Source organism: Pituophis catenifer, unplaced genomic scaffold (assembly GCF_029215685.1).
Source record: "Pituophis catenifer annectens isolate HBS135680 unplaced genomic scaffold, rPitCat1.0.hap2 SCAF_3, whole genome shotgun sequence".
NCBI classification, from domain to species: Eukaryota; Metazoa; Chordata; class Lepidosauria; order Squamata; family Colubridae; genus Pituophis; species Pituophis catenifer.
Genome location: NW_027256883.1, coordinates 35,850,735 through 35,875,039, shown reverse-complemented (window position 1 = coordinate 35,875,039; position 24,305 = coordinate 35,850,735). Strand labels below are relative to the sequence as shown.

Here is a 24,305-nt window from a genome sequence, read left to right as displayed (position 1 = left end):
ACTCTGCTCAGGTGTCTGTTGACTGAAATGGGATTCGCTGGCAAAGGACGCGCGCCTGGGCTTGTTCGCCCACTCCGGGGCCCAATCCGTGGACGCCGCCAAACAAAAGGAAAAAACCGCGAGTTTTTTTCCCCCCCTTTTTCTCAGTGGTGGCTGGTAGAGAAGGTCCCGGTCGTGGGGGACTTGTCCGTTCCGTCCAGTCCGGGCCGTCCGCCAAATTGCGAGGGTGGCGCTGTTGGGCGAAAATGTGTGGGGAGAAACGGTTCGGAATGCAAAGTGGGCGACGAGGAGGAGGGGCCGGGCTGCGAAGCGCAGACGGAGGGGGGCTTGGGGGCGGGCTGGCGTTCTCGCGCCGGGGCTATATAGAGCCCCGAGCGGTGCGAACATGCTCACTTAGCGGGCGCTGCGCGGAGCCCTGGCGTAGGCGCGAGGTAAAGGTTGCAGGTAGGGCTGGGGAAGGAGGCGTGGAAGAAAGGCAGCGGCGCTCCAAGCAGCCGCCTCTTAAGACTCCTTCGGTATTCTAGCTGAGGCAAGCAAGGTGGTCGCAGCGCGCGCCCTTTTCTAGGGGAGCCCAGCGGTGCGCGAGCGGGTGAGGCAGGACGAAGGGAAATCCGAACTTGTACTTTGCTCCCTTAACTTTGGCCACTTCCCGCCTCGACTCGCCGCGTGTAGGTTTGGCTTCTCCTGCAAGAGAGGCAAGGTGACCGTTAGGTAACAGGGCTTGTGTTCGCAGCACAAAACAACCGCTGAGTCAGAGGCGGGGAGGAGTTGCACTCCCTACAGGTCGGTCCCGGCCAGCCAGGTGTCTTTAGAAAGTGTCCAAAGAGTGTGTGAGAGACCAACTCTTGCCGGCCTCTCTGAAGAGTGGGAGCCACTCTCCCGAACTGCTCGGGGCAAGGCGCGCGAGAACAGGGGCTCTTCCTGCTCTGACCTGGCACGCTGCTTTTAACTTGTCGAGCCGGTGCCCAAGTCCTGTGCGGCGCGGGGAACCCAGCGCCCTCACGCCCTCCTCGCTCGCGCCTTCGCCAGACGGGGCTCCCCGAATCCTCCGAGGCTTCTCCGGCTCGGCAGCCATGAACATCATCCTGGAATTCTTCGTGGTCACCTTCAAGGTCCTCTGGGCGTTCGTGGTGGCCGCCGCCAAATGGCTCATGCGCCCCAAAGAGAAGAGCGTGGCCGGGCAGGTGTGCCTGATTACCGGCGCCGGCAGCGGGCTGGGTCGGCTCTTCGCTCTGGAGTTCGCCCGCCGCCGAGCACGCTTGGTCCTGTGGGACATTAACACGCAGAGCAACGAGGAGACGGCGGGCATGGTGCGGCACATTTACCGGGAGATCTCGGAAGAAGCCGTGGTCGCGGCTCAGAAAGGTAACGGGCTTGGCTGAAGGCGGGTGGACTCTCCGGGGTTAGGCACCGGCGCGTGAGGCGGGCGCCAAATTCTCCAAGGGGTCAAGAAAAGTGGGCATCGAGGGTTGCTTCGTTCGAAGGGGGAAAATTGGAGTTGTGTGAGTATCATGAAATCCTAACCTGAGGTGCGCTGAGATGAGAAGGGGAGGAAAATTAGGAGTATGAGGGCCACAGTTGAAACTATTACTCTTGATAAAGGTAAAAGCACAAAGGTGCTTTTTCAAGAGGCAACTGGACTTTCTGGTTTTTCTTTGAAGATTCTCATCCAAGAAGCTTCTTCAGCTTCTTACTTTTATTCTCCATTCTTATTCCTATTCCTATTCCTATTTCTTGATAGTGCTTGGAATAGAGTTTCCTGTTTCACTGAGTTCAATGTATATCTAAATGAGACCTTCAAATATTGACTGGTTCTGGTTCAGTGCTTAAGGTAGGAATATCCAGATGTTTTGCAGGAGGAAACATTTCCACAAGTCACTAGGAGGTTCAGAGAGTTGTGTTGCTGCTTTGCAGTCTCTCCAGAGTGAGTTGCCCTGCTCTGCTTAAGGGCAGCAGACTTGAAAGTATTCAAAAGTTTTAGCTTTAGGAGTGGAGGGTGGAAGAGAAGCATTGAAGGGTATCCTTAAAATTGTGGTTATTGGGGAAGTATTCTCCATTCTTGCCACCCAAGAAGTTTAGGAATTTGGGCATTTTTGTTATTGTTGTTGTTGTTCAACTGCCTGAGGTTGATAGCATTGTATTATAATGTCTCCGAGGTATTTGTATTTCCTTTTATTTTTATTGTGTTTTAAATGCTACATGATTGTTTGCATCCAGAGTCACTGGTTGGAGATGGGTGGTTGTACAAATTAAATAAATAAATTTCCATGTCATTCTACTCCATGATTTTGAATGACTAAAAGACATGGGATAAATATTTTAAAGTTTAAGGGTTCAAAGCTTACAGAAAAATGACAATGGTGACAACAGAATTCTATCATAGTAGGAGCTAGGCTTTTTTAAATAGATTGTTACAATTTAAGAAATAGACAGTTGCTATAAAATAAGCAAAAAAGCGCTTATGTCAAGTGCTTTCCTTGACATAAGGATGTAGGAAATGGCATAATTTGCACAATGATATAAATAATTTTAAATAATGTTAAGCCTACTTGGTAGGAAGTCTTAATTACAGGTAATACATAGCACTTATTCCCAGGTAAATAACTTAAAGATTGCAGCCTGCAAAATAAATAAATGATACTAAATAAAGGCTTGTTTTTGAACAAATATGGAAAAGTTAGGTCTACATGTCCCTACTGAGCTTGGGGTTTCTCTGTTTCATTTTTTAATTAGTAATGGTGAATTCCTTGGTCATGTTACCTTCCATTTGGCATCAGTAGATCACTGCTGAAGATTAGTACTGTAGGGCTTGGTACTTCATTGTTTTGGTATGTAGTTGTCACACTTTATTTTTTGGAACAGGACTAACAAGAATCTTGTCAAACTGGGTAGATTAATAATGGCCTCTTATTTCCTGGTATGGAAACACTGAATATATATTTAATTAAATTCTTATTTGTCCGTCTCCTTTGCTTTTCTGGATTTCTGTAAGCAGCTGGGCATGGTGAAGAGGAAGTGCTACCTCCTTACAACTTACAAGTTCATACATACACTTGTGATGTGAGCAACAGAGAGAATGTGTACAAGACTGCTGAGAGAGTCTGCAAGGAGGTTGGTGAAGTCTCAGTCCTCGTGAACAATGCTGGTGTTGTTTCTGGCCACCATCTTCTGGAATGTCCTGATGAACTTATTGAGAGGACCATGATGGTTAATTGCCACGCACATTTCTGGGTAAATATACTTATTTCTAGTGGGATGACTGTATGACTTGGTTACAGTAAGCTTTGATATTCTGAAGATGAACAAGGCTATTTACTTATACTTAGTTCATTTTCATGTTTCCATTTTTGCTTTGTCCTTTCTCTTAAAGTTAAATGATATTTAAAATTAGTAGCTTTTTTTTTTTTGCGTAAGACTGTAGCTTCAAGATGGTTTTGCCCTAGACTGTTGTGCCTTCTACCTTTTTGCTGATCTTTGTAATCAATGAGACTGATCTATAGAAACTATACTGCTGTGAAAATAGTAATTAGACATGTTTGTCCAACCAATGTCTCTCCTACAGATTTCAGTAAGGGTTGGGAATGTTATAGATCTTCCAGTTCAGAGATATTACTATAGAAATAACATTCACTCATGAGTTCTGTTAATTCTCCTTTTGAATTATATCATACAGTTGGCTCTTTAGAAGTTGTAATATATTTAATGTGTTATGATAATGAAAAAAGTCATTTCTTTTTGAACATGCTTTACAGCCTGATTTATCTAATTGGAACTGGCTACAAGAAACTATTGTCTCAAAAACATGAAGCTTCACTACTCTGACTATGATCATTGCTCAACAGAATATTTTGTCTTTTGAGTAGTAGCAGCTGTTTGAAATGCCAAGCAGAAGTACATTCTAGTCTTGTTTTCAATCAAGGCTGGTAAATGTTCTATGCTGTATTCATAGTCTACTTTCTGCTCTGTTGCTACTTGCTACTTTGAATGACTGTGGCTTTCATCACCTGTACTGGCATCCCCAGAGGGGTTTACTTCCAGGTAAGTCTATAGCCAATTGAATCTAAAAAGCACTTAACTAATGGAAATGGTTCCTTGGCCCCCTTTGCTTTTTTTGGCAATCTTAAATCATCTAATGTTGAGAATGCTATTTTTAATTTCTGTTATTGACTGTAAACAAGTATCATTTCATTAAATACGATTTTTAAAAAATGATTTACACACCATTGTACAGTAGTCATCATCCCAGCACCTGCAATGTTGATATAGTTTTGTAGCTCTTTGCTATTGAGAATCTTAAATATATGCTGAACATATCTTAGGAGAGAAGAGCAGGCAAGAAGTTCATGATCCTTCTGTCAAGCTTATTCTTTCGATCCATACTGTATGCTGTTGAGTGACTTGATCTGAGAGCCCATTTCAGTACATACCAGTTGCATAACTCAAAGAGATTTGTGTTTAGTATTTTACAAAGAGAAAGTACTGTAATTAGAAACTTTTTCTGCTAGAAGGATAAATATCCTGTTCATACTTAAAAAGGCAGAACAGTGCTAACTTCACAAATTTGATTAAAGAAAAAATATAAAAATGAGAGGCATTGTCATTCATTAAATTCCTGAATTATCTTGTTCTTCATTTTGGCAACTAAATCAATTATTTACAAATTTGTGTGGTTTAAGGCAGTGGTCCCCAACCCCCGGTCCGCGGACCGGTGCCGGGCCGTGGAGTACCTGGCACCGGGCCGCACAGCGGCCGGGGGACATGAACGCTGCAGCGCAAAGGCTCCTGGGCCGTGCGCAAAAGCTCCTGGGCCGTGCGCAAAAGCTCCTGGGCCGTGCGCAAAGGCTCCAGGGAAGAGAGCCCCGCGCAGGTACGCACGTGTGGCCCAAAGCCCCCACCCCTGCGCGCGCTCAGCGGGCCACGGTAAAATTATCAAAGGCTGATTGGTCCGCGGCGATAAAAAGGTTGGGGACCACTGGTTTAAGGAATCATTTCTAAATCCTCAACCAATAGAACATTTAGTTGTAATCCTATAAGAATTTATTAACAATAAGCACCATGGTGATGAACAGAATTTGAATAATGTATATAGGTTTATTGCAGCAACTTTGATCTAGCCTTATTTCTGATTTTTTTCTCTCTGCTCTGGGACAATAGTGTTTCATTTGAAGCAGACAGACCTAATAATACTCTAAAAATGACTTCAGAACTTGTATAGTTATATAGTTTTAGTTAGCAACCACTACTTTAGTTCCATGTACATGATTTCTGTAGTTCAATGAAAATGTCTTTAGGAAGAAATTATTTTCTTGTGTGGATACTTAGGTGTCTCTTGTTTTCCAATCCAAACTACGAAGAGCACAAAAACAATTAAACTAAAAGAGTCTGAGGTATTGACATCTGCTATTGATGATCATAAATACACATGTCATTTAGTATACTACTATAGCAAGTCTTTATTAGTGCATGGTGACAACAATTGGTCGTCTACAATCTTGAATTCCATTGCTGATTAAGCTGCAATCTTTATTCCAAAAAATTTGGATGATAACCTGGCTTCCATTCATCTATACCAGTGGTCCCCAACCCCCGGTCCGCGGACCGGTGCCGGGCCGTGGAGTACCTGGCACCGGGCCGCGCAGCGGCCGGGGGACATAAACGCTGCAGCGCAAAGGCTCCTGGGCCGTGCGCAAAAGCTCCTGGGCCGTGCGCAATGGGCCGTGCGCAAAAGCTCCTGGGCCGTGCCCCCACCCCTGCGCGCGCTCAGCGGGCCGCGGCGATAAAAAGGTTGGGGACCACTGATCTATACTACCTAGTAGAAAGGGGGATTTGTGCAGATTTCTGCATAAGACCCCCAGAATTACTCTCATAGGAGAGTCACCACTTTTTCTGTTGGTTGATGGATGGCTTTCTTCCACAATGAAGACACAATGGGACACAATCCTTAGTGTCATTTTTAGATGCACTGCCAGTTCATCATGAAGTATTTTTTTTAATATATGGGATTTATTTATTTATTTATTTATTTATTTATTTATTTATTTATTTATTTATTTTAAATGGTACTTACAGTTTTTAGTCTACATTAGAATTCATCAGTCTTCAATTATTTATAAACATATAATTATCTCACTGTGTCAAGTGAAAAAAATATTCCAAATCTCTTTTTGGTCATGTTTGGAATCCATTATGACCACCTCATAATCTGTTCTTTAAAACATTAGGCTGTGGTGGCACAGTGATTAGAATGCAGGCAGTTTCTGCCCACTGCCAGGAGTCCAATCATGACCGGCTCAAGGTTGACTCAGCTTTCTATGATTCCAAGGTTGGTAAAATGAGGACCCAGGTTGTTGGGGGCAATATGCTGACTCTGTAAACCACTTAGAGAGTGCTATAAAGCACTGTGAAGTAGATTATAAATTATAAGAGCTATTGCTATTATATATTTAAAATGTGATGTTCTGTAATACACATTTCATCTGCAAACCAGGGGTGAAATGCTCCCGGTTCAGACCAGATCGCCCAATCCGGTAGCGATGGTGGCGAGTGGTTCGGAGAATCGGTAGCAAAAATCTTGCCCCCCCCCATGCCCAGCTGAGCTGCGCGATCATCAGAGGCTTTTTTTTACTTTTAAAAGCATTTTTTCTACAACCTCTTCTGCCGAAAAAATGCTTTTAAAAGTTAAAAAAAAAGCTTCTGATGATCGCGCAGCTCAACTGGGATCGTCAGAGGCTTTTAAAAGCATTTTTTTCTGCAACCTCTTAAGGTTGTAGAAAAAATGTTTTTAAAAGTAAAAAAAAAAAAAAGAAAAAAAGTTGGCCACGCCCACCCAGTCACATTAGCCAACACCACCACCAAGCCACTCCCACAGAACCTGTAGTAACAAATTTTACATTTCACCACTGCTGCAAACCAATAAAACAGGTTAATGTATCTCTAGCAAAGGTAAAGGAACTAGAACTTTAAAGTAACTTTTGCATTAAAACACCCATGCACCACATTAAATATATATATTTCTTGTTTTTTAATGCAAATATTTCTAGCCCATTGAGCTTCAAAAATTGTAACACTGTCCACTACTAAGATTATTCTTTCTTAATTATAACATGAACAAGCAAAGGTCTTGCTGGTGTGTGGTAAGCACTATTGTTCTTATAGAAATATAGTTCAAAATAGGGCTGCTAATGAGTCTAACAATTGTAAGAACAACATTAAGTAGATCTTAACTTTGTATATAATAGTCCATTCTAATAAAGATAATGCACATTAATATAGTTTTTAGTATCGGTATAGTAGAAAATAGTTTTGAGTATCTTATTGTCTTCATGCCATGCCATGATGCACCTTTGAGAATATAACCCACTTGATCTTATATATACAACGTTAGAATAAGCAGTGCACCATATGTTCACATTCATTCTTTATGATGTGGCTGAAAAGTATACCTAATTATTCTGTTGTTGCTTTATTTATTACTTAAACGATTGCCTTAGAATCTGATTCATCAAATTTTGTTTTAGCTAATCTACTTTAATATCATGCTGGACAAAATCTACCCATTATATTTTTCAGGGGAACTTAGAGCTATTGATTGCAATTATTGGTCAGTATGATTTTTCCTACCTCTTCAACAGGGTTAGCAGTGAAAGTGTACTACCAGATCAAGTGCCGTTTTATATGAAATTATTGGACCTTCTATTATTCATTTTATGTATTTATCATGGTTAAGACTACCTAAGTGAGTGATGGTTAACCTTTTCTGGACTGAGTGCCCAAAGCGCACACGTACGTGTGTGAATGTCCGCATGTGTCCCCGAACCCCCAAATGCAATGCGTGTGTGGCTCCAGCGCATTCACCCTGCCCCCTGCGTGGCAGAGACTTGACGACCAGCTGGCTGGCAGGAGATGCGCGCGCATGCATGGCAAAGCTGAACTGGGGTGACAGCTCGTGTGCCCACAGAGAGGGCACTGCGTGCCACCTGTGGCACGCGTGCCATAGGTTCGCCATCACGGACCTAAGTCATCCCAGATTTACAAACATCCTTCCCAATAACTGTTTTCCCTAATTAGTGTTGATACGTATATCTAACAACACTGGGATTGAAATGAATGGGAAAATTCATATAAGAAAGAAAGTTTAAATGCAAAAGTACAAAAGTTTAAATATAGACCAGTTGGCTTTTTTAACAAGTGCTTTTAAGTATGCCCCCAAGTATCTTTTAGACAATTGTTCTCATCTCTGCATTTTAAAAATGGTTGAAAGTAGGTGTATCAAAGTTGTTTCAGTATGTGCTTTTTCATCATCAATCTTAACTCCAATTTTTATCTGTAATAAGCTCAGCAAGCTTGTCCACAGATACATATCTTTATTATATGTATAGTTTTTGAGCACTTAATATTCAACCTCCTCATCAGATGCATTATTTGATCTTTGATTAAGCTTGAATTAAATTAAGTCGATTAGTGCTACCCGGTATACATCAAATCTAAGACTTGAGGTATGCTTGTTGAATAGAAATGGAAAGCCATGAAAGCTGTTGGTTATTAAAAACTCTTTCAAGTTGATAGAAGTTGAAGTATTTTGATACTCCATTGTGTGCTTGGATTAGTTTGTACTAGGAGCTTTAGATTAGCAATAAATAGTTAGAATGTTAAAGCGCAAGTATGATATATTGCACATAAATATCTTCACTGAGGAGTTAGGAACTCCTTAGGAGTTAATTTGTTCATCGTTAAAATATCTGCTAAGTGGCAGGTGGCTCTTATGGCTTGCATAGCTTTAACTCATAATTCAAAACATTTTACACCTTTGCTCCCTATTTATATATGTAGTTTTGAAAAGCCCTTTTTTCTTATTCTTTCCTTTGATCAGTCTCTATTTACAAAGAATTAGATTCAGTTGACCTAACTAATATCTGTTGATCTCACTCTTGTGATACTACCTTTCAACTCAACAATGGTATACAGATGAAACTATCTTAAGTTAAAAGAAATGAAACTTTCTATCTCCCTTTTATCTATTGTGGTTGTCTATGGCCCTCCAAACTCTTGAGCAGAAGTCTTCTTCCCCAAATTCTTTCTTTGGAGATACCAGAATTGAATGTATATATTTTCACACATCTACAATATGAAGATAACATAATAGTATCTGTTGGCACCGATTTCTTTATTTTTTCAAATTTGGAAAGCTTCCTAATGCCATAGCAACTCTAGACAACATGCAGTATTAAAAACAGATTATAACAATTTTTAAATGACAAGGAAAACAACATTCTCTTACACAATGCATGTGCACATGAGACCTAGCCCAAGGCACAAGGGGGAAAACCATGTTTCAACAGCCCATTCCATATCACTAGTAGGGAAAGTGGACTTTCTGGCTTTTTCTTTTGGAACAGTCTTCTGTTGGAAACTTCACGTGTCCTTTATGAGATCTGTATCTGATGACAGTCAGACATACAGAAAGCTCTGAAATTGAAACTATTGAAATTGAAAGCTGTGCTTTCCAAAAGTGGGACTATACACTAGTGCTTCCCGATTGGTGACCCCAAAATGTGTTTGAATTGCAGATTCCAGAATTTCCTACCAATTCTATCTTTACCTATATTCCCAAAGTTTTTTTTTAACTCATACTATTTTTTTTTTGTCTGCTTATCCATAGGCTTTGAGTAAAAAGTATTTTTCTTATTGTTTCCAATTTTTCCTTTTACTGTATTTTAAAATGTTTCTATTACATTCTTCTGCAATACTTAATAAGGTGTAAATGCTTTTCAGAATGATTCAGAAAAGCCAATTGGTGATTACTTGTAATGAAAAGCAATGTAGAAATTACCCAAAATCAACAGCAGAAAGGACTAACATTATGTTCTGTTTTTTAAATTTTTTAAAGGAATGAATTTCCTTATTATAGTAGGATATGTGCATATCCTGCTTGTTCCCAGAATCAAATTAAAATGGGAGTGATACACATTACACTAGGAAGTATGTGACATAATACATCTGGGAGCAATATTTTTCTTTTGGGGGTGGGGATTGTGAGTAAGAAACTTATTCTGTCACTACCTCATTATGTCAAAGATGTGGCATTTTATTGTCACCACTTGGCCTGTATATTTAACTTAATCTACTCATTACAACCTAAGTCATTTTTTGGTCTGGTGTATATTTGCATACACCAATTCAATTTCCAAACTGTTCTGTTGAACATAATGGAGTTTTCTTCTGAAAAAAGTATAGAATGGTGTGGTAAAAAGGCAAATATATTGTAAGCAAATTTTTTTCTGTTTATTGAAAGGAAATTAGGCTGTCTTGTGCAAATGTCAATTATCTTTAATTGAATTTCTAATCATGAAAAAAAATGTCCTGGCAACATTGATTTGTAAGCTATCAGCATTGCATATTTACATTTACTGATAAATCATTTAAAGTGTATTTCTAAGGAAGGTCTAATTAAATATTTTTGTTTGATTTTATTTCTGAAAGAAACCTCGTATGTTCTTGCTATATTTATCATTTTCTACAGAATTACAGATCCCATGTGGTTTTTTCCATCTCCAGTTTGTGGAAAAAGATTTTTGCAGTAAATGCCCATTGTATGAGAATGAAACTTATTTGGTGGTTGTCTGACTAGTAGGTTTCTCAGATTTCCTTTCCTAGGGCCATCTCCAATGGAATCTTTCTGAAGCAGAATGGAAAATAACACTAGGAGCTGCAATCCATTCTCTTGTATTTACAGGAAGTCTCTGGAACATTTTCCTCCATAAACGGAAAGATCTTTTGTCCATGTGGAAGGACAATTCAGGTTTAAAATATTGATTTCTTTTCATTTCAACTTCTAGATCAATATTATACTTTACTAGCATTGTATAAAAATGATGTGTCTCGTTCTTAGATGTATTGAAGTAATCCCTTGGAAGTTTTCTGCCTTAGTAGAGCTACAGGTGATTCTCTTCCTTTCACTGTTCTCCATCTCAGTGAGGCCCCATGCTGGAAGACGCCAGAGGTATAGCTGGTCCAGCATTCTGCCTCTCCTGGGATCAGCTTATAAAAATTCCAGAAGCAGGACATGAACACAATAGTGTGCTTACATTTCTCAACAATGGGTATTTAAACCGAGTCGGGTGGTAAATGACAAGTTTTAAGTATTTGCATTATTTATTGATTTTTAACCAAATGGCAACAAGCTTTGGTGCTAATTCAACAGAGGTGAAGGATTTTCACAACTAGAAATTGAATGTGTTAGTAGGTGAGATTTAGGATTTAGGTGCTAGGAAACTTCTGTGTAATGAACAACTAAAGACAAAAGGTAACTCCTTTTGCTGGAACTTGGTAGTTTAAAAATAAGCTTTTGATGTTTTCTTTGTTGTTCCTTAGCAAAGTCTCTGCCAACTTTCTTGTTTTCCTTCCTTAACATCCTGAATTAAAGTGTGTGGGAAATATAGAGACAAAGATTGCTAAACCCTTAATTTCTTAACGCATTTCCCATTTTGACTTATTTGTTTTCTTAGCTCATTTTCCATTTTGGCTTATTTGTTTTCTTGATGGTACAGTAAGTAACCTGTGTAGATTGATTGATTATGTGTCATTGAAACCACATAGATCTTTCTCAAGAACAAAATGGGTGTGTATAATCAACTTGTAAGGTTTTTAGTCTTTGACTGCAACTTTCAGAAGCTGTTGGAAACTGAAGTTTCTCAGGTACCATTTAAGAGAGTTGTGGAATCAAGAGACTCGTAATAGTTTTCTAGGGCCTTGTCCTGTTTCATTTGATTTTGTGTTTATTAGATTATTTTAGTTTGGATTGTCTGCCTGATTTGATATTTATAGCTATTTTTATAGGGGTTTTCTGTGCCATCCAGAGCCCATTGTGGGTGGGAGGCTAATATAATAATTGCATTATTATTATTATAGTTATTACTGTACATTGACAAACATTTTTATCTATCACTTATATATGTGGATCCAAGCAGCTCCACACTGGATCCATACACATATTATGCCAATACATTATAACATCATAGGTTCTTGGGAAGAACTCAATGCATATGAAGGCCAATACCATCTGAAAAACTGGCAGATGTGACATTACATTGCTCTGTTTACAGTAATAATGAAAAATGCTATATGGTTATATATTTATATTTGACCTATACTTTTGTCCTTTATTTTTCCTGACAGTTGAAATGAAGATTAGATTGACTAAGGCCAGATTACTAGATAGGCTAGCAAAGCGCTGTAAAGCTCATGGTTTTCCTAATGCATTTGTCATTTTTTCCCCATTTTAACATTTCATATTATACAGTATACGGTCAATGACATAAAAATACCACAGTGCCATTGGCTAATATAAGTCCTTGTAGATTGCTAAAAACAATTGTACTGGATGTAAATGAAATAAAATTTTGTGATGCTGTCCCCCAATACCAGTGTCTTAATACAGAATCATAATTCATTATCACTACTACCATTTATATTCTTCTGTTTAATAGCAATAAGATCTGAGTTTTCTTGACACACAATTTGGCACTTTTTAAAAATCCCACACGAGTTAAAAACAATTTCTATGCATGTATCAAGGGAATTCCTTTTATGACTATAAAAGTAGTAGAGCCAGTTCCTTTGCAACTGCATAGAATAAGGTTAACAGTTGTTCTCCTAGTTGCTTCATTAAGTAGGTACTGGTATTGGTAGGAACCATACTAGTTATATCACTTTATAGACTAAAACTTGGCTTTGATCTATATTTCATTGTTTTATTCATATTTTCATATTTTTCAGTTGAAATTTTAGTTCTGTGCTTGTATTATGTTCCTTTATCCTTTCACCTAGCTTTCTTGATATTTTTAAAACTAGAACTAAAGTAATAAAGGCGAAGGATATTGGAAACTTAAGTTTTCCATGAATAGAAATATCTTAACCCCCACCTCATAAAACAATATACTTGCTGTTTCATTAAACTAGTTTCATTAGGCACCCCCCCTTCCCAAACTCTATAAGACTATTGTAGCAGAAATAATTTAACAGCTCTTTTTTAAAAAGTAAGATTAAGGATGGTGAATGAAATTATCCTGATGTTATGGGAACTTGGCTGCCTCTAATAATGAGGCTAGTATGTTTTTAAAAAGATTTTTGTGATGATAGCTAATTCATAGCTTCCTTCTAAATCTAGATTGGTGCTTTTTCATATATTAGCTGCATTTTTCCTCCATTTTAGTCAAAGACTCAATCAGGAGCAGACTGAAAAGTTTGGTGAAGTGGTTAAAGTTAGAAACCAAAAGACTGTGAATTCTAGTTTTCTCTTATGCATGAAAGGCGACTGAGTGAGTCTCTTAATTCAACCCTGCTCATAGGTTTCTTGTAGAGTAATTAGGAGGCAGAAACATGCATATACTAACCTGAGCTGTACAAAAATAAAAATAGGATATAAATCTTAGTGTAACTATGTGTTTTATGTTTCTCTATTCATATTGTAAGTTAAAAAATATAGTGTTAGGAGAAACTTTGAGTCATAAAAGGCAAAATTTGCTTCATTAATTTTATTCATTTATTTGGTATTATTTATCAAATAAATACCATCTTGTCTTATGGTAATATTGTATGCTTATTTATAATTGGATTGTAAATAAGGTTGTAGTGCAATTCTTGCTTAATGTATTTCTCTCCCCCCCCCCCCCACAAACTCTCACATACTTACAGGTATATCAAGAGTTACTTAAAGAGATATTAAATCTCAAACTAGTAGTCCATTTAGTTCATCATTGTTGACATTGACTGACAGCAACTGTCCAAATCTACTTACATATTCCAGAAATTGAACTTGAGATTTTCTGCAAGCAAAGTTTGTTCTTTCATGGCAGAGTAGTTCTCTGCCTCATTGTATGAAGGAATTCATACATTTTACAAGCAACTAGGCAATCATTGGCCTACAATAAATTGTCTTTAATCATGATTTAACAAGCTTGATTTTGGAGATTAGATGAACTAGATCCTCTTTTCTCTCAAGACACACATTTGTGTATGGGCCTTAGATTTTGCATTTCTAATTAGTGTGACTATCTGCTCTGCAATAAGTTTTTAGAATGTTTTAAAGAACTCCAAAGGAAGATGGGGTGGACAGATCAAACAAGCAAGGTTAATTCTGGAGAACATATTTTAATCAGGAGAAGCAAGAATAGAACAATTTTAATCTTCTGTCATCCAACAACTGCACATAAAATGCTTTGTCTGGTGTTCAGAGCTCAGAGTTAATAACTGCAAGCAAAACTCTGGTTCAAGGAACATGTGAAAATTGTTAAGTCATTTCTGATTGAAAAACAAAGTCATCATAAAAATGAAATTAGACTGAGTCAGCTGTTAGTAAAATTATTTAAGCCAACAGTTATTTAGAGAGCAAATTCATATGGCATCATATGGTGATTTAAGTTGGGGAGGATAAGGGAGAAGAATCCACATGTGTGTAGAATTGATATATAGCAGTCCAAAACTGAGCCTTTATTTTGGCTTACAGATATAATCAATTTGGCAGATATGCAATTCTAGCACATTATCTCTTACTGCAAGCACATGGCAGCTGCAATGTGACACCTTATAAATGTTTTATTATTTCAAATGGATTTCTGCATGAGGAAGTTCATAAAACTCCACAGAGGCATATCCAGGTGTTCTGGGATGAGATTATAAAAGAAACCTTGTGGAGGTTTTTGTTGTTGCTGTTGGGTACTTGGGTACTGGTAAGAGGGAATTGGCTAAATACTGCTCTGAGAAGCTGCAAATAATTATAAATTTTGAAATGCAGACAATAAGACAATCTTTGGGAGAAAAGTTCTTGCATTGTAATACATCCAGTGGTGGGATTCAGCCAGTTCGCACCACTTAGGGAGAACCACTTGTTAACTTTCTGAGCAGTTTGGCAAACTGGTTGTTGGAAGAAATCATTAGGGCAGAGAACCGGTTGTTAAATTACTTGAATCCCACCACTGATACAATTTTTCACTCATACTGTAATGTGCATTTATGGATATGGTCACTGATATCTAGCAGAAGAGATCTTCTGAAGTTATCTTAGAGGCCTATGGCCAATTTAGAGAATGTTCCTCCCTTTTTCCTGCGTCTGAAAGGCTGATCCATGGTAAACCTCATTTTAAAGTAATTATTTTAAAAAAAGCCAGGATCTGGAAGCTGTCATCACTTTTGACTCAGCACATGTTACAGGCCTTTGATTATGATGGTAGCATTTTTATCTGAACTATAGTAATTGTTTTTCATATGCATCAGAACATTTTAAGTAGAACTAGCTTCTTTTTTATCTATTTAATTTGATGACATGTTTATCTTTAAGAGATTAAAGTGCATTTTCTGTCAAGGTTCCTGAGAGTTTATCATGTTTATTCAATATTTGTTGAGTAATCCACAGTTGGATATATTCTCCCCTCCCCCAGCTGCCAAATCAAATGAACTATTTTACATTATAATTACACATAGTACGTTAAATATAGGCTTGGTTTTATGTAAAGTAATCCTATAGAAGTGTGACTTAATACAATAACTGAATATTTTCAGTAGACAATTAATTAGAACTACAGGTACTATCCTGTGTAATTTTATGTAAAGCACTTTTGTAAATTCATTTTACTTTTTGCTTCAACAACTTTACTTAAAATAACTTTTATTTTTAGTTATTTTTTGCTTAAATTTCCATCTTGGTCCTGAAATGAAATAAGCAGCTTTCAGATTGAAGGACTGTTTAAGTTTGACAACATTGTCTTACCTTTGGGCTGGCTCATCAAAGATTAAGGCATTATTTCTTGTGTTCTTCTTTGCAGACCACTAAAGCATTCCTTCCCAAAATGCTGGAACTGAACCATGGACACATTGTCACTGTTGCAAGCTCTCTTGGCCTGTTTAGTACTGCTGGAGTAGAGGTCTGTTCAAATTTCTTAAAGCATGTTTCTTGCATGTTGAAAGAGTTTGCTTTTATCACCAAGCTTGATGTGCAAGGTAATATGTGCAGCACTTGGACAAAACAATTTAACTTTTGAGGAATCCATCAGTCAGGAGTAACTAATTTAGTTTCTTTAGAAAACTAAATCACCAGTGAATTAAAAGCAGTAGACATTGCAATGAGACTACCACCAGCCTTTTCAGATCTTTTATAGAAAAGTTTGTTGTAAAGCTACCAGTATAGAAGAAAAATAAGAAAAAAACCCAGCCCTTAATTTATGAAATCTCAATGATATGAGAATTAAATTTAGTATTGCAAAGTATTATTAGGGTATGTTATAAAGCAGCTTTTTAGTGACCAAACCAACTCAAAATTGTTCCTATTAAATGCCAGCACATCTCTAGAGGCTTTATCTAGTGCTGGGAGATGCTAAGAAATTAACCTGGGACCTCTTTCACTGAGCCATGTGTCATCTGACGATTCTAGATGTTGTAATAGAGCATTCCTGGTTCAAAAGACATTGCCGAAGTTATACTTAGAGTTGAAGTGAAAGGATGGATTTGATTAGAATTGGTAATTTGATAGAACTAGAATTGGTAACTGGTAGAACTAGAGCCATATTTCTTTCCTCTTTCCTTCCCTTTTTCCTTCATTCTGTCTTTTTTTCCTTCTTTCCTGAAAAGCACAGTTGAATAGTTATGCCTTTTGTTTTCAATTGTTTTGTTGTTGATGATGATTGTTTCTAATATAATTAAGGTTACATTTTTTCTGGCTATTGATAGGAGATAGCAGGAAGATGCTGAGATAAGGTGATCTGTTGGCAAGTCTATTCACCATGTATTGTCTCTAGCATTACCAGCATATTTCCTCTGCATCTCTTAGTTGCTTAAGGTGCTTAAAACATCTGATCAAAAGGAGGGCATTTCTTATTTTAATAGCAGCTAGAGTGACAATGGGAGGAACACTGTGAGACACTGCCATTGGGACAGCCTTCTGTCAGGGATGCTTCAAACTGGATTCCTCCTAGGAGCATGGGGCTTGGACTCAGTAGCCTAAGTGCAACTCTGTGGTTCTATATTTTCCCAGGATATTTGTAAATTCTGTTATAAATATTATAACAGAAGCAGGTTTCCAATATCAGCAATATATTTTTCTTTTTTACTACTAAAGATAGGATGACAAGCAATTATTTTAATTAAAGAAGGGACAAATTAATAAATTTTAGTGTATTAATCTGAAGTATGCCTGACTTTTGTGTCGTAATCTTCCTTCCTTCCCCTGCATCTTCCTTCTTTCTCAGTACCCTGTTAATGAATGCTTCCTAAGTTTTAAACTAAACTTTACATTATGGACTAAGATTCTGATTTGCCCTGATACTGCTCAGACTTAGCTACTAATGTGAAAAAGTCCAAACTTTCCAGTTTCTGGAATCAAAACCATTGAGCAAACCTAAGAAAAAAGATGCTACTTAGTGGCTGTTTCTCCAAATTGCTTGAGGTAGCTCTTCTTTCTCTAAAAGAAAACAATGGCTGAATTGAGAAGTGGGTTTTTTTTCTTTAATGCTCCTTGAAAGACAGAGCTTTTTATTTCTTCAAAAAGCTACATCAAAGAATGTTATTTAAGTTGAATTTTTCAAAAAGACAATTTTATTTAATAAAAGTAAGATGATCGGTTTAAGTCTGTTTTTTTAAAAAAATTGTGTAACTTGTTTCTTGCTTCTTTTTATATTTCCAATTTAGGATTATTGTGCCAGTAAATTTGGAGCTGTGGGGTTTCATGAGTCCCTGAGCCATGAATTAAAGGCAGCTGAAAAAGATGGCATTAAAACAACACTGGTTTGCCCTTACCTTGTAGATACAGGAATGTTCAGAGGCTGCAGAATTAGGTAAGTAGGCAAGTTTTTTAAAAAAATCTATATATAGGTAATTCTTGACTTACAACAGTTCATTTAGTGACCATTCAAAGTTACAATGGCACTGAAAAAAAGGGTCTTATGGCCATTTTTCACACTTATGACCATTAAAGCATCTACATGTAACATGATTTACGTTCAGATGGTTGATAACTGACTCACACTTATAACGGTTGCAGTGTCCCAGGGTCATGTGATCATATTTGGCGGCCTTCCAACAAGCAAAGTCAATGGAAAACCAGATTCACTTAACAACCATGTTATTAATTTAACAACTGCAGTGATTCACTCAACAAATGTGGCAAGAAAAAGTCGTAAAATAGGATAAAACTCACTTAACAAATTTCTCATTTAATAACATAAATTTTGGACTCAATTGTCGTAATTTGAGGACTACCTGCATATAAAAAATAATGCAGCTGTATCAAATACATTACACATAGCATCATTCTACTTGTATTAAAAAATTCTTCATGCATGGGGAAGCATGGTCTAATATATTTGAAAATATATTGGATCGGAATCTAATGTGATAATGTTTAAAATAGTTCATTAAACTCCCAGGGCTAGTTTACAACCTATGGTTCTGCTGTAATTAAGGTACTATTTTTAGTGTAGCATAAATGCCTCTTATATTAAAAACATTGGTTATTATTTATATAATATATATTAAACCTTTTAAATTAAAAAACATTCAATGTTATAACTCAAAGTTAAGTCTGAAGTTTGTAATCATGATATGTGATCCTGATTATGGCTCATGTCCTAAACAATTAAAATTCTAGTAAGATTCTAGTTTTATAATTTCTTCTCTAGGTAATTTAATTTGACTTTATTATCGGTATTTGTATTAGGCTATGAGTTCCAACTCTAACATATAGTACTCTTAGATTTTATACTATGTGTATTATTTAGTTTTTGAAGGTGCATATATTGTGGGAAGGATGATTTGTACTAAGCAAGGACCTCATCTTATTAAATTAGTAAAACAAACATGCTTGACATCGTCTTCTGTCTTTGTGTACTTTTTATCTAATATATTTTTTAAATGTGGCTTATTATTTTTATTTTTTCAGAAAAGAAATAGAGCCATTCCTTCCACCTTTAAAACCAGATTACTGTGTAAAGCAAGCTATGAGAGCAATACTGACAGATCAACCTATGATTTGCACACCTCGTTTGATGTATATGGTCACCTTTATGAAAAGGTTATTATTTAGATCTCAGTAAAATGTACCAATTTTAGAAATAAATGGGCAGTGTGACTTTGGGATAAATGTCCAGCTTTTACTTCTAATTAACTCAAGTATTATTGCTTGTCAAAGAAAATGTGATAGCACAGAGAGGCCCAGGAATCTATAATCTTTCATAATTTATGGGATTGATACAACCAGTTCTCAAACTTGGCATAAGGCAGTGTTCATTCTATAAAGGAGAATATTTGTAGCTCAGTATTGGATTGAGAGGTCCTTGGTGCACTCTGACCTTGGCCGTTTTCTTGCAGATGTTTTATTACCCAAACAAGGTAACATCATCAGTGCTAGACAAGAAAACAACCAAGCTCAAAGAGCACCAGGGATCACTCACTGTTCATTCTTTCGGTCTCTCCTAGCACTGTTTCCTCTTCATTAGCAAAATGTATGAAGTAGAAGTCCTTCACCATCTACTACTTGAGATTTTTTTTTTTGGTAGTAGTAGATATTGCATGCAGATTCTTTCAGGTGCAAAGCATTCTTTCTACCCCTGGACTACTACAACAGCCCATCAATATGGGGAAATCACTAGGGCAATTGTATTTCTTTTGAAGGAACAGAAACACAAAAGAGTATTCATTGATAGTGTACCAAAAAGGAAAATATTCAAAAAAATTGTGCCTGGAGAATAACAAGGACACATAACCTGGCCTTACTATCTTAAGAGGCATGAATTCTGCACAATTAGAGTTTTAAGTTCCGTAGAAATAAATGATCAGGGCTAACTAAACCATTTTCAATCTATTGCTGATGAGCCCTGAAAAGTTAAATGCTTCATTTCATTTATTTATTTGTATCTCACCTTTATTATTTTTACAAATAATTCAAGGTGGTGAACATGTCCAACACACCTTCTTCTTGCTATTTTCCCCACAACAATAACCCTGTGAGATGAACTGGGCTGGGCTCAGATTCCAAAGATCCAAACTTTGTTATCAATCATAAATGTGAATAGAATGCCAAATACTAAGATCATGTAGCCATGTAGGGGACAGATGGCCACTATTATAGACCTTAAAGCAACCTTTCTGTGGTAACTCTGAACAGTCATCAAACAACTGGTTGTAAGCTGAGAATGACCCATAACAATATTGGTCCCCTCCCAAATGTGTTTGGGAGGAATCATAAAAGTGAAATTAAGAAACAACGCATCTCCTTAATCAAAGGCATCTGGACTGTTGCATTCTATGATATTCTCCCTGTTTTGATTTTATGGATTATTTATTTCTTGGAAAACTACCTTCCTTTTCAAGGAACCTCACAAATCTGTATAAAGCCTTATTAAATTCCTCAAGGGCTCATACCATTTCCAATTGTTGAAGTCTCTAGATACAGTGAAAATAGAAACAGTAACACACGAAAACAAAAGCAAAGTACCAAGGAAAGAAAGAATGAGGCATAGTGCAAGTATTTTGAAGTAAAAAGAATGCTAGCAAATGTTTCGATGTGAGGCCCTTTTTGAGTATGGAATCTAGCCAAATGGTCCTTCTGGTCCTTTGGCTTTGAGTATTTTTTTAGCTAAAAATGAGTAAGACTTAAGAAAGGAAATACATATTGGTTTTAAAATAGGTAACAGTTTGATGAATTGTTATTGCTGATAAAATTACTGTATTATTCTACAGAGGCATTGTCAATAGCTCATTAGTTAAAACAGTCAAAAGTGTGTGCAGCCAAGACTAAGCCACCCTGGGAAACATTCTTTAGTGAAAAATAGCAGGTGGGGTTTGTGCTTCAGAAGAAGCCCTTTAATTGTCCATAAAACACATTATAGTTCTGTACAGAATAGTTTTATTAACATTGAGAGCCTGTAGCGCTTTGGAACAATGTTAGGATTTTCACTATTAAAGCTTTTGACTCATTATATTACATTCAAAACATTTAATAATAATGGATACTTTCATTACTTTAGCCTTAGGAATCATTTGTTCCTGATTTGTTGATTTTGTAGAAGAGAAGCAATAATTTTTGAAACTTAAACTTCTAACCTTAGCCTATCATATCTGAGGGATTCTGCTCTAGATAGTATTTTAATTTTCTTACATTTCTTATTGCAATTTTTAAAAGCAAATAACCATCTTTTATCGCTATATTTACAATCCTATTTATCTGTTTCCTTGTTTTAGCATCTTACCTTTTGAAGCAGTTGTGTGCATGTACCGGTTTTTGGGAGCAGACAAGTGTATGTATCCTTTCATTGCTCAACGAAAACAGGCCACAAATAACAATGAAGCAAAGAATGAAATATAACATTTTATAAAGGACTGTTATTTGTAACAGAATTATTATCAAATGCTAGAACTGTATTCTGGAGTGCACTTGCATTTAGCAGGAGCAACTGTTAACATTTTATCATGACATTCTCTTGGATCCTATACCTGAATAGTGAACAGGAAAAACATTTTTTTTTACATATCGTATGTAGAGTAATCAGAATTTCTGAGAACCATGAGAGGCAAATTTATAAGTAGTGATCACCCTTGTTCTTTTGAAAGTTTATTAGATGTACAGTAACATGCTACTCTTTTTATAGAGAGAAACTTTGTATGATTTCTCTTGAGATGGTCATGCAATTAGACGATTCAATTGTTTCATCAATTGTTCATTTTCTTATGATGTTTTCATGGGTTGTCATTTACATTATGTAATGTAGCAGGGGCAGTGCTTCAAAAGCTCACTCAGTCTGTGTGTGATAATGCATTTTAATTACTTTTTATTTTTCAGTGTTGCATATATTGAACCTAAATATGTCTTCATAAACAGGAAGTTTGGAATGCTTTCAGAATGGAAAGTCATAATCCATACCATTTCTTTCTGTTAAATAAGAATATATGGCTTGCATTTAAAATCAACCACTCTAAAAACCAACTTTAATGGAATTGGATGGGCAAAGTAATAAACAGCTAAATAGTCTTTCTAGACTATATAGTGAAATCCATTTCCCTATCATTGATTACTATCCAATAACCCATGTTTTTGCTTAAAATTCAAAAGCAAATTGAGTTAACAAAAAAAATAAATAAATCATGGTCCTCCTGCTAATTGTCACATTTAGAGTTACATAAACAAAATGTAATATTATTAGATGCAACTTGAACATTAGAAAGACTGTAAATTTTTTTTTTAAAAAAATTGCATTATAGAGCAGAAAACATTTTTTACCTTTTTTTTAAGAACAATTTTGTGCCTTGAATTTGGTGAACTGTATTAGTAGAATATTGTAAAGGTGAACTTCTACCTCTATATCTAAATGTATATCATTCATTTGTAAATTTGTTTAAGAAATTGTGACTTTTTTTAGAATGTCATGTTAAATACTGACCAACTTTTGTGGTTATTAAAATTATCCACTTGTTCTTTAAGACATAACTTGGTTGGATTTGAGGTACTTTTTTATGAATTCCATTTCAATGTTCCATTTCATGTTCCATTTCAACACGGGATGTTTTTATATTCTGTTCCTATGATAGTAACAGTATCAAAATATATAGTTGTAGTTGATGACTTGATCTATTCAATCCTGATATTTCCACTATTTCCAGTGACCTTTAGAGGAGCAGTGCATTTGCTTCAGAAGGCATTATTTATGGGAGGATAACTTTAGTATGTACTGCTGATCAATTCTCTACAATATGGATTCTATTGCATATATATTCCACAAAATTCAGATCAAAGTTTTAAAAACAAGAAGCAGCTGTAGAAAACTACTGAAATGATACACTCTTCCAGAAAAAAGGAATTATTGGAGACAATGCTGTATATTTTAAACACTTCTTCTGGTCACTATAAAGTACTATATTCTGCTATCCAATAAATAACCAAAATTAGTTTAGACATGTATGATGGGAATTATTTTTCCCAGCTTTGGTTTGAGTATGGCTATTAAATTCCACCTCTGTCACTGGAATTTTTCTGATAATCTTGCTTGTTCTACAAAATGATTTTTACACAAATAAACTACTGATACACAAATAAACTACTGATACACAAATAAACTACTGAGATAGTAGGATTATTCTGATATGGTTTACTATATCTCTATTAGGACACGCAAGAGAGATTACCTTCTGAATAATCTTCAGCACTTGTTGGTTTAAAAGTACTGAATCTCTGTCCAGAAAAAGGGAAAACCCTTCTCAACCCAGTGCTAATCAAATACAAATTTATTTCTTAAGCTAACAGTTCAAAAGATGGTAAAAAAAAAAAAAGATGGCTATATGTTAAATGAATATTCAAAGCAGTCAATTTTAATGCATAAAAATTAGCTAACAAATTGTGAAAGGAGTACCTGTAAGAATTTTATATTCAAAGTATATTCAATTGTTTGAAGAATGGATATTAATCAGAATAGAGAGCTGGCAGTGACCAGCTGTAGGTCTTTTAGTTCAGTTCTATTACATGGAATTAATACTTGGTTCATACATTATATGAAGCCATAGTCTGATTAACTGATTAATCTGTTGACTAGATTTGCAAATGCGTTAAAATCAGAGTTGGGCAACTTTTAACCCTAGCTATGTAATTTGTTATTGAAGACTTGTTTTTTTCCTAATAGTTGCAAGAGTCATTTGCAACTACTTTGATATATTTAAGTTTTCACTATTTTGAAATGGAAACCACATGGAAGCTGTAGCCCAAGTTTAAAATGAACTTAAATTCTTATCTTATTCAAATACCTTAGATGCTTATGGTCCTGCCTACTGCAATCCACTCCCTTAAAATCATTAAGAGCAGCATCCTGAACAAAGCCATAACCACTATCTCGATGACAGCATTAGTACCTTGCTTACATAAAGGTTCTCTACAGCAGGTTTTCTATTGTCCCGGCAGATTTTAAGCTTCAGTCTCCATCCCATTTCGAAGACACCATTATCCATGTTCTTTTTTCACACATCACATTATTCACATCAAGGCAGAACTTGGAAGATTGTATGAGAGCATTTTTAAAGTCTCTTGCCAGATGCATCTCTTGAGAATTATGATTGACAAAGTCACATATCCAAACAACAAATTGTTTTCTGGAATTCCAAAAAAAAAAAAAAACACAGATTTTTTACATATAAACTTATGCTTTTAAAGATTTTTTTAAAAATATTAACAAATAACCTACCTAATCCACAAAGATCACGGATCACTAAAAACTGATTGATTGTATTTTAAAAGTGCCCATATAATAAAAGCATTCTCAGGCAGGACATATCCAATT

At 36.4% G+C, this 24,305-nt stretch overlaps 1 protein-coding gene across 2 annotated transcripts; it reads left to right on the top strand.

Annotated features, from left to right (window-relative positions):
- The first annotated feature begins 470 nt into the window (after window positions 1-470).
- RDH10 (retinol dehydrogenase 10) lies at window positions 471-22,415 on the top strand. Of its 2 annotated transcripts, XM_070942206.1 has the most exons (6): window positions 471-1,365; window positions 2,996-3,231; window positions 15,819-15,917; window positions 17,677-17,822; window positions 18,926-19,057; window positions 21,226-22,415. In XM_070942206.1, the coding sequence occupies exons 1-6, from the start codon at window positions 1,074-1,076 to the stop codon at window positions 21,347-21,349; spliced, it is 1,029 nt and encodes a 342-aa protein (XP_070798307.1). In that variant the 5' UTR covers window positions 471-1,073; the 3' UTR covers window positions 21,350-22,415. The 2 variants fall into 2 exon arrangements, with proteins under 2 accessions (XP_070798307.1, XP_070798308.1); XM_070942207.1 differs by lacking the exon at window positions 15,819-15,917.
- Window positions 22,416-24,305: the final 1,890 nt, after the last annotated feature.

Excerpts from the sequence above, each read along its gene's own strand:
- RDH10 (XM_070942206.1), top strand. The coding sequence starts at position 1,074 with ATGAACATCATCCTGGAATTCTTCGTGGTCACCTTCAAGGTCCTCTGG. Across the intron at positions 15,918-17,676 it reads TTAGTACTGCTGGAGTAGAG|GATTATTGTGCCAGTAAATT; the intron begins GTCTGTTCAAAT and ends TTTCCAATTTAG. Across the intron at positions 19,058-21,225 it reads ATGGTCACCTTTATGAAAAG|CATCTTACCTTTTGAAGCAG; the intron begins GTTATTATTTAG and ends TCCTTGTTTTAG.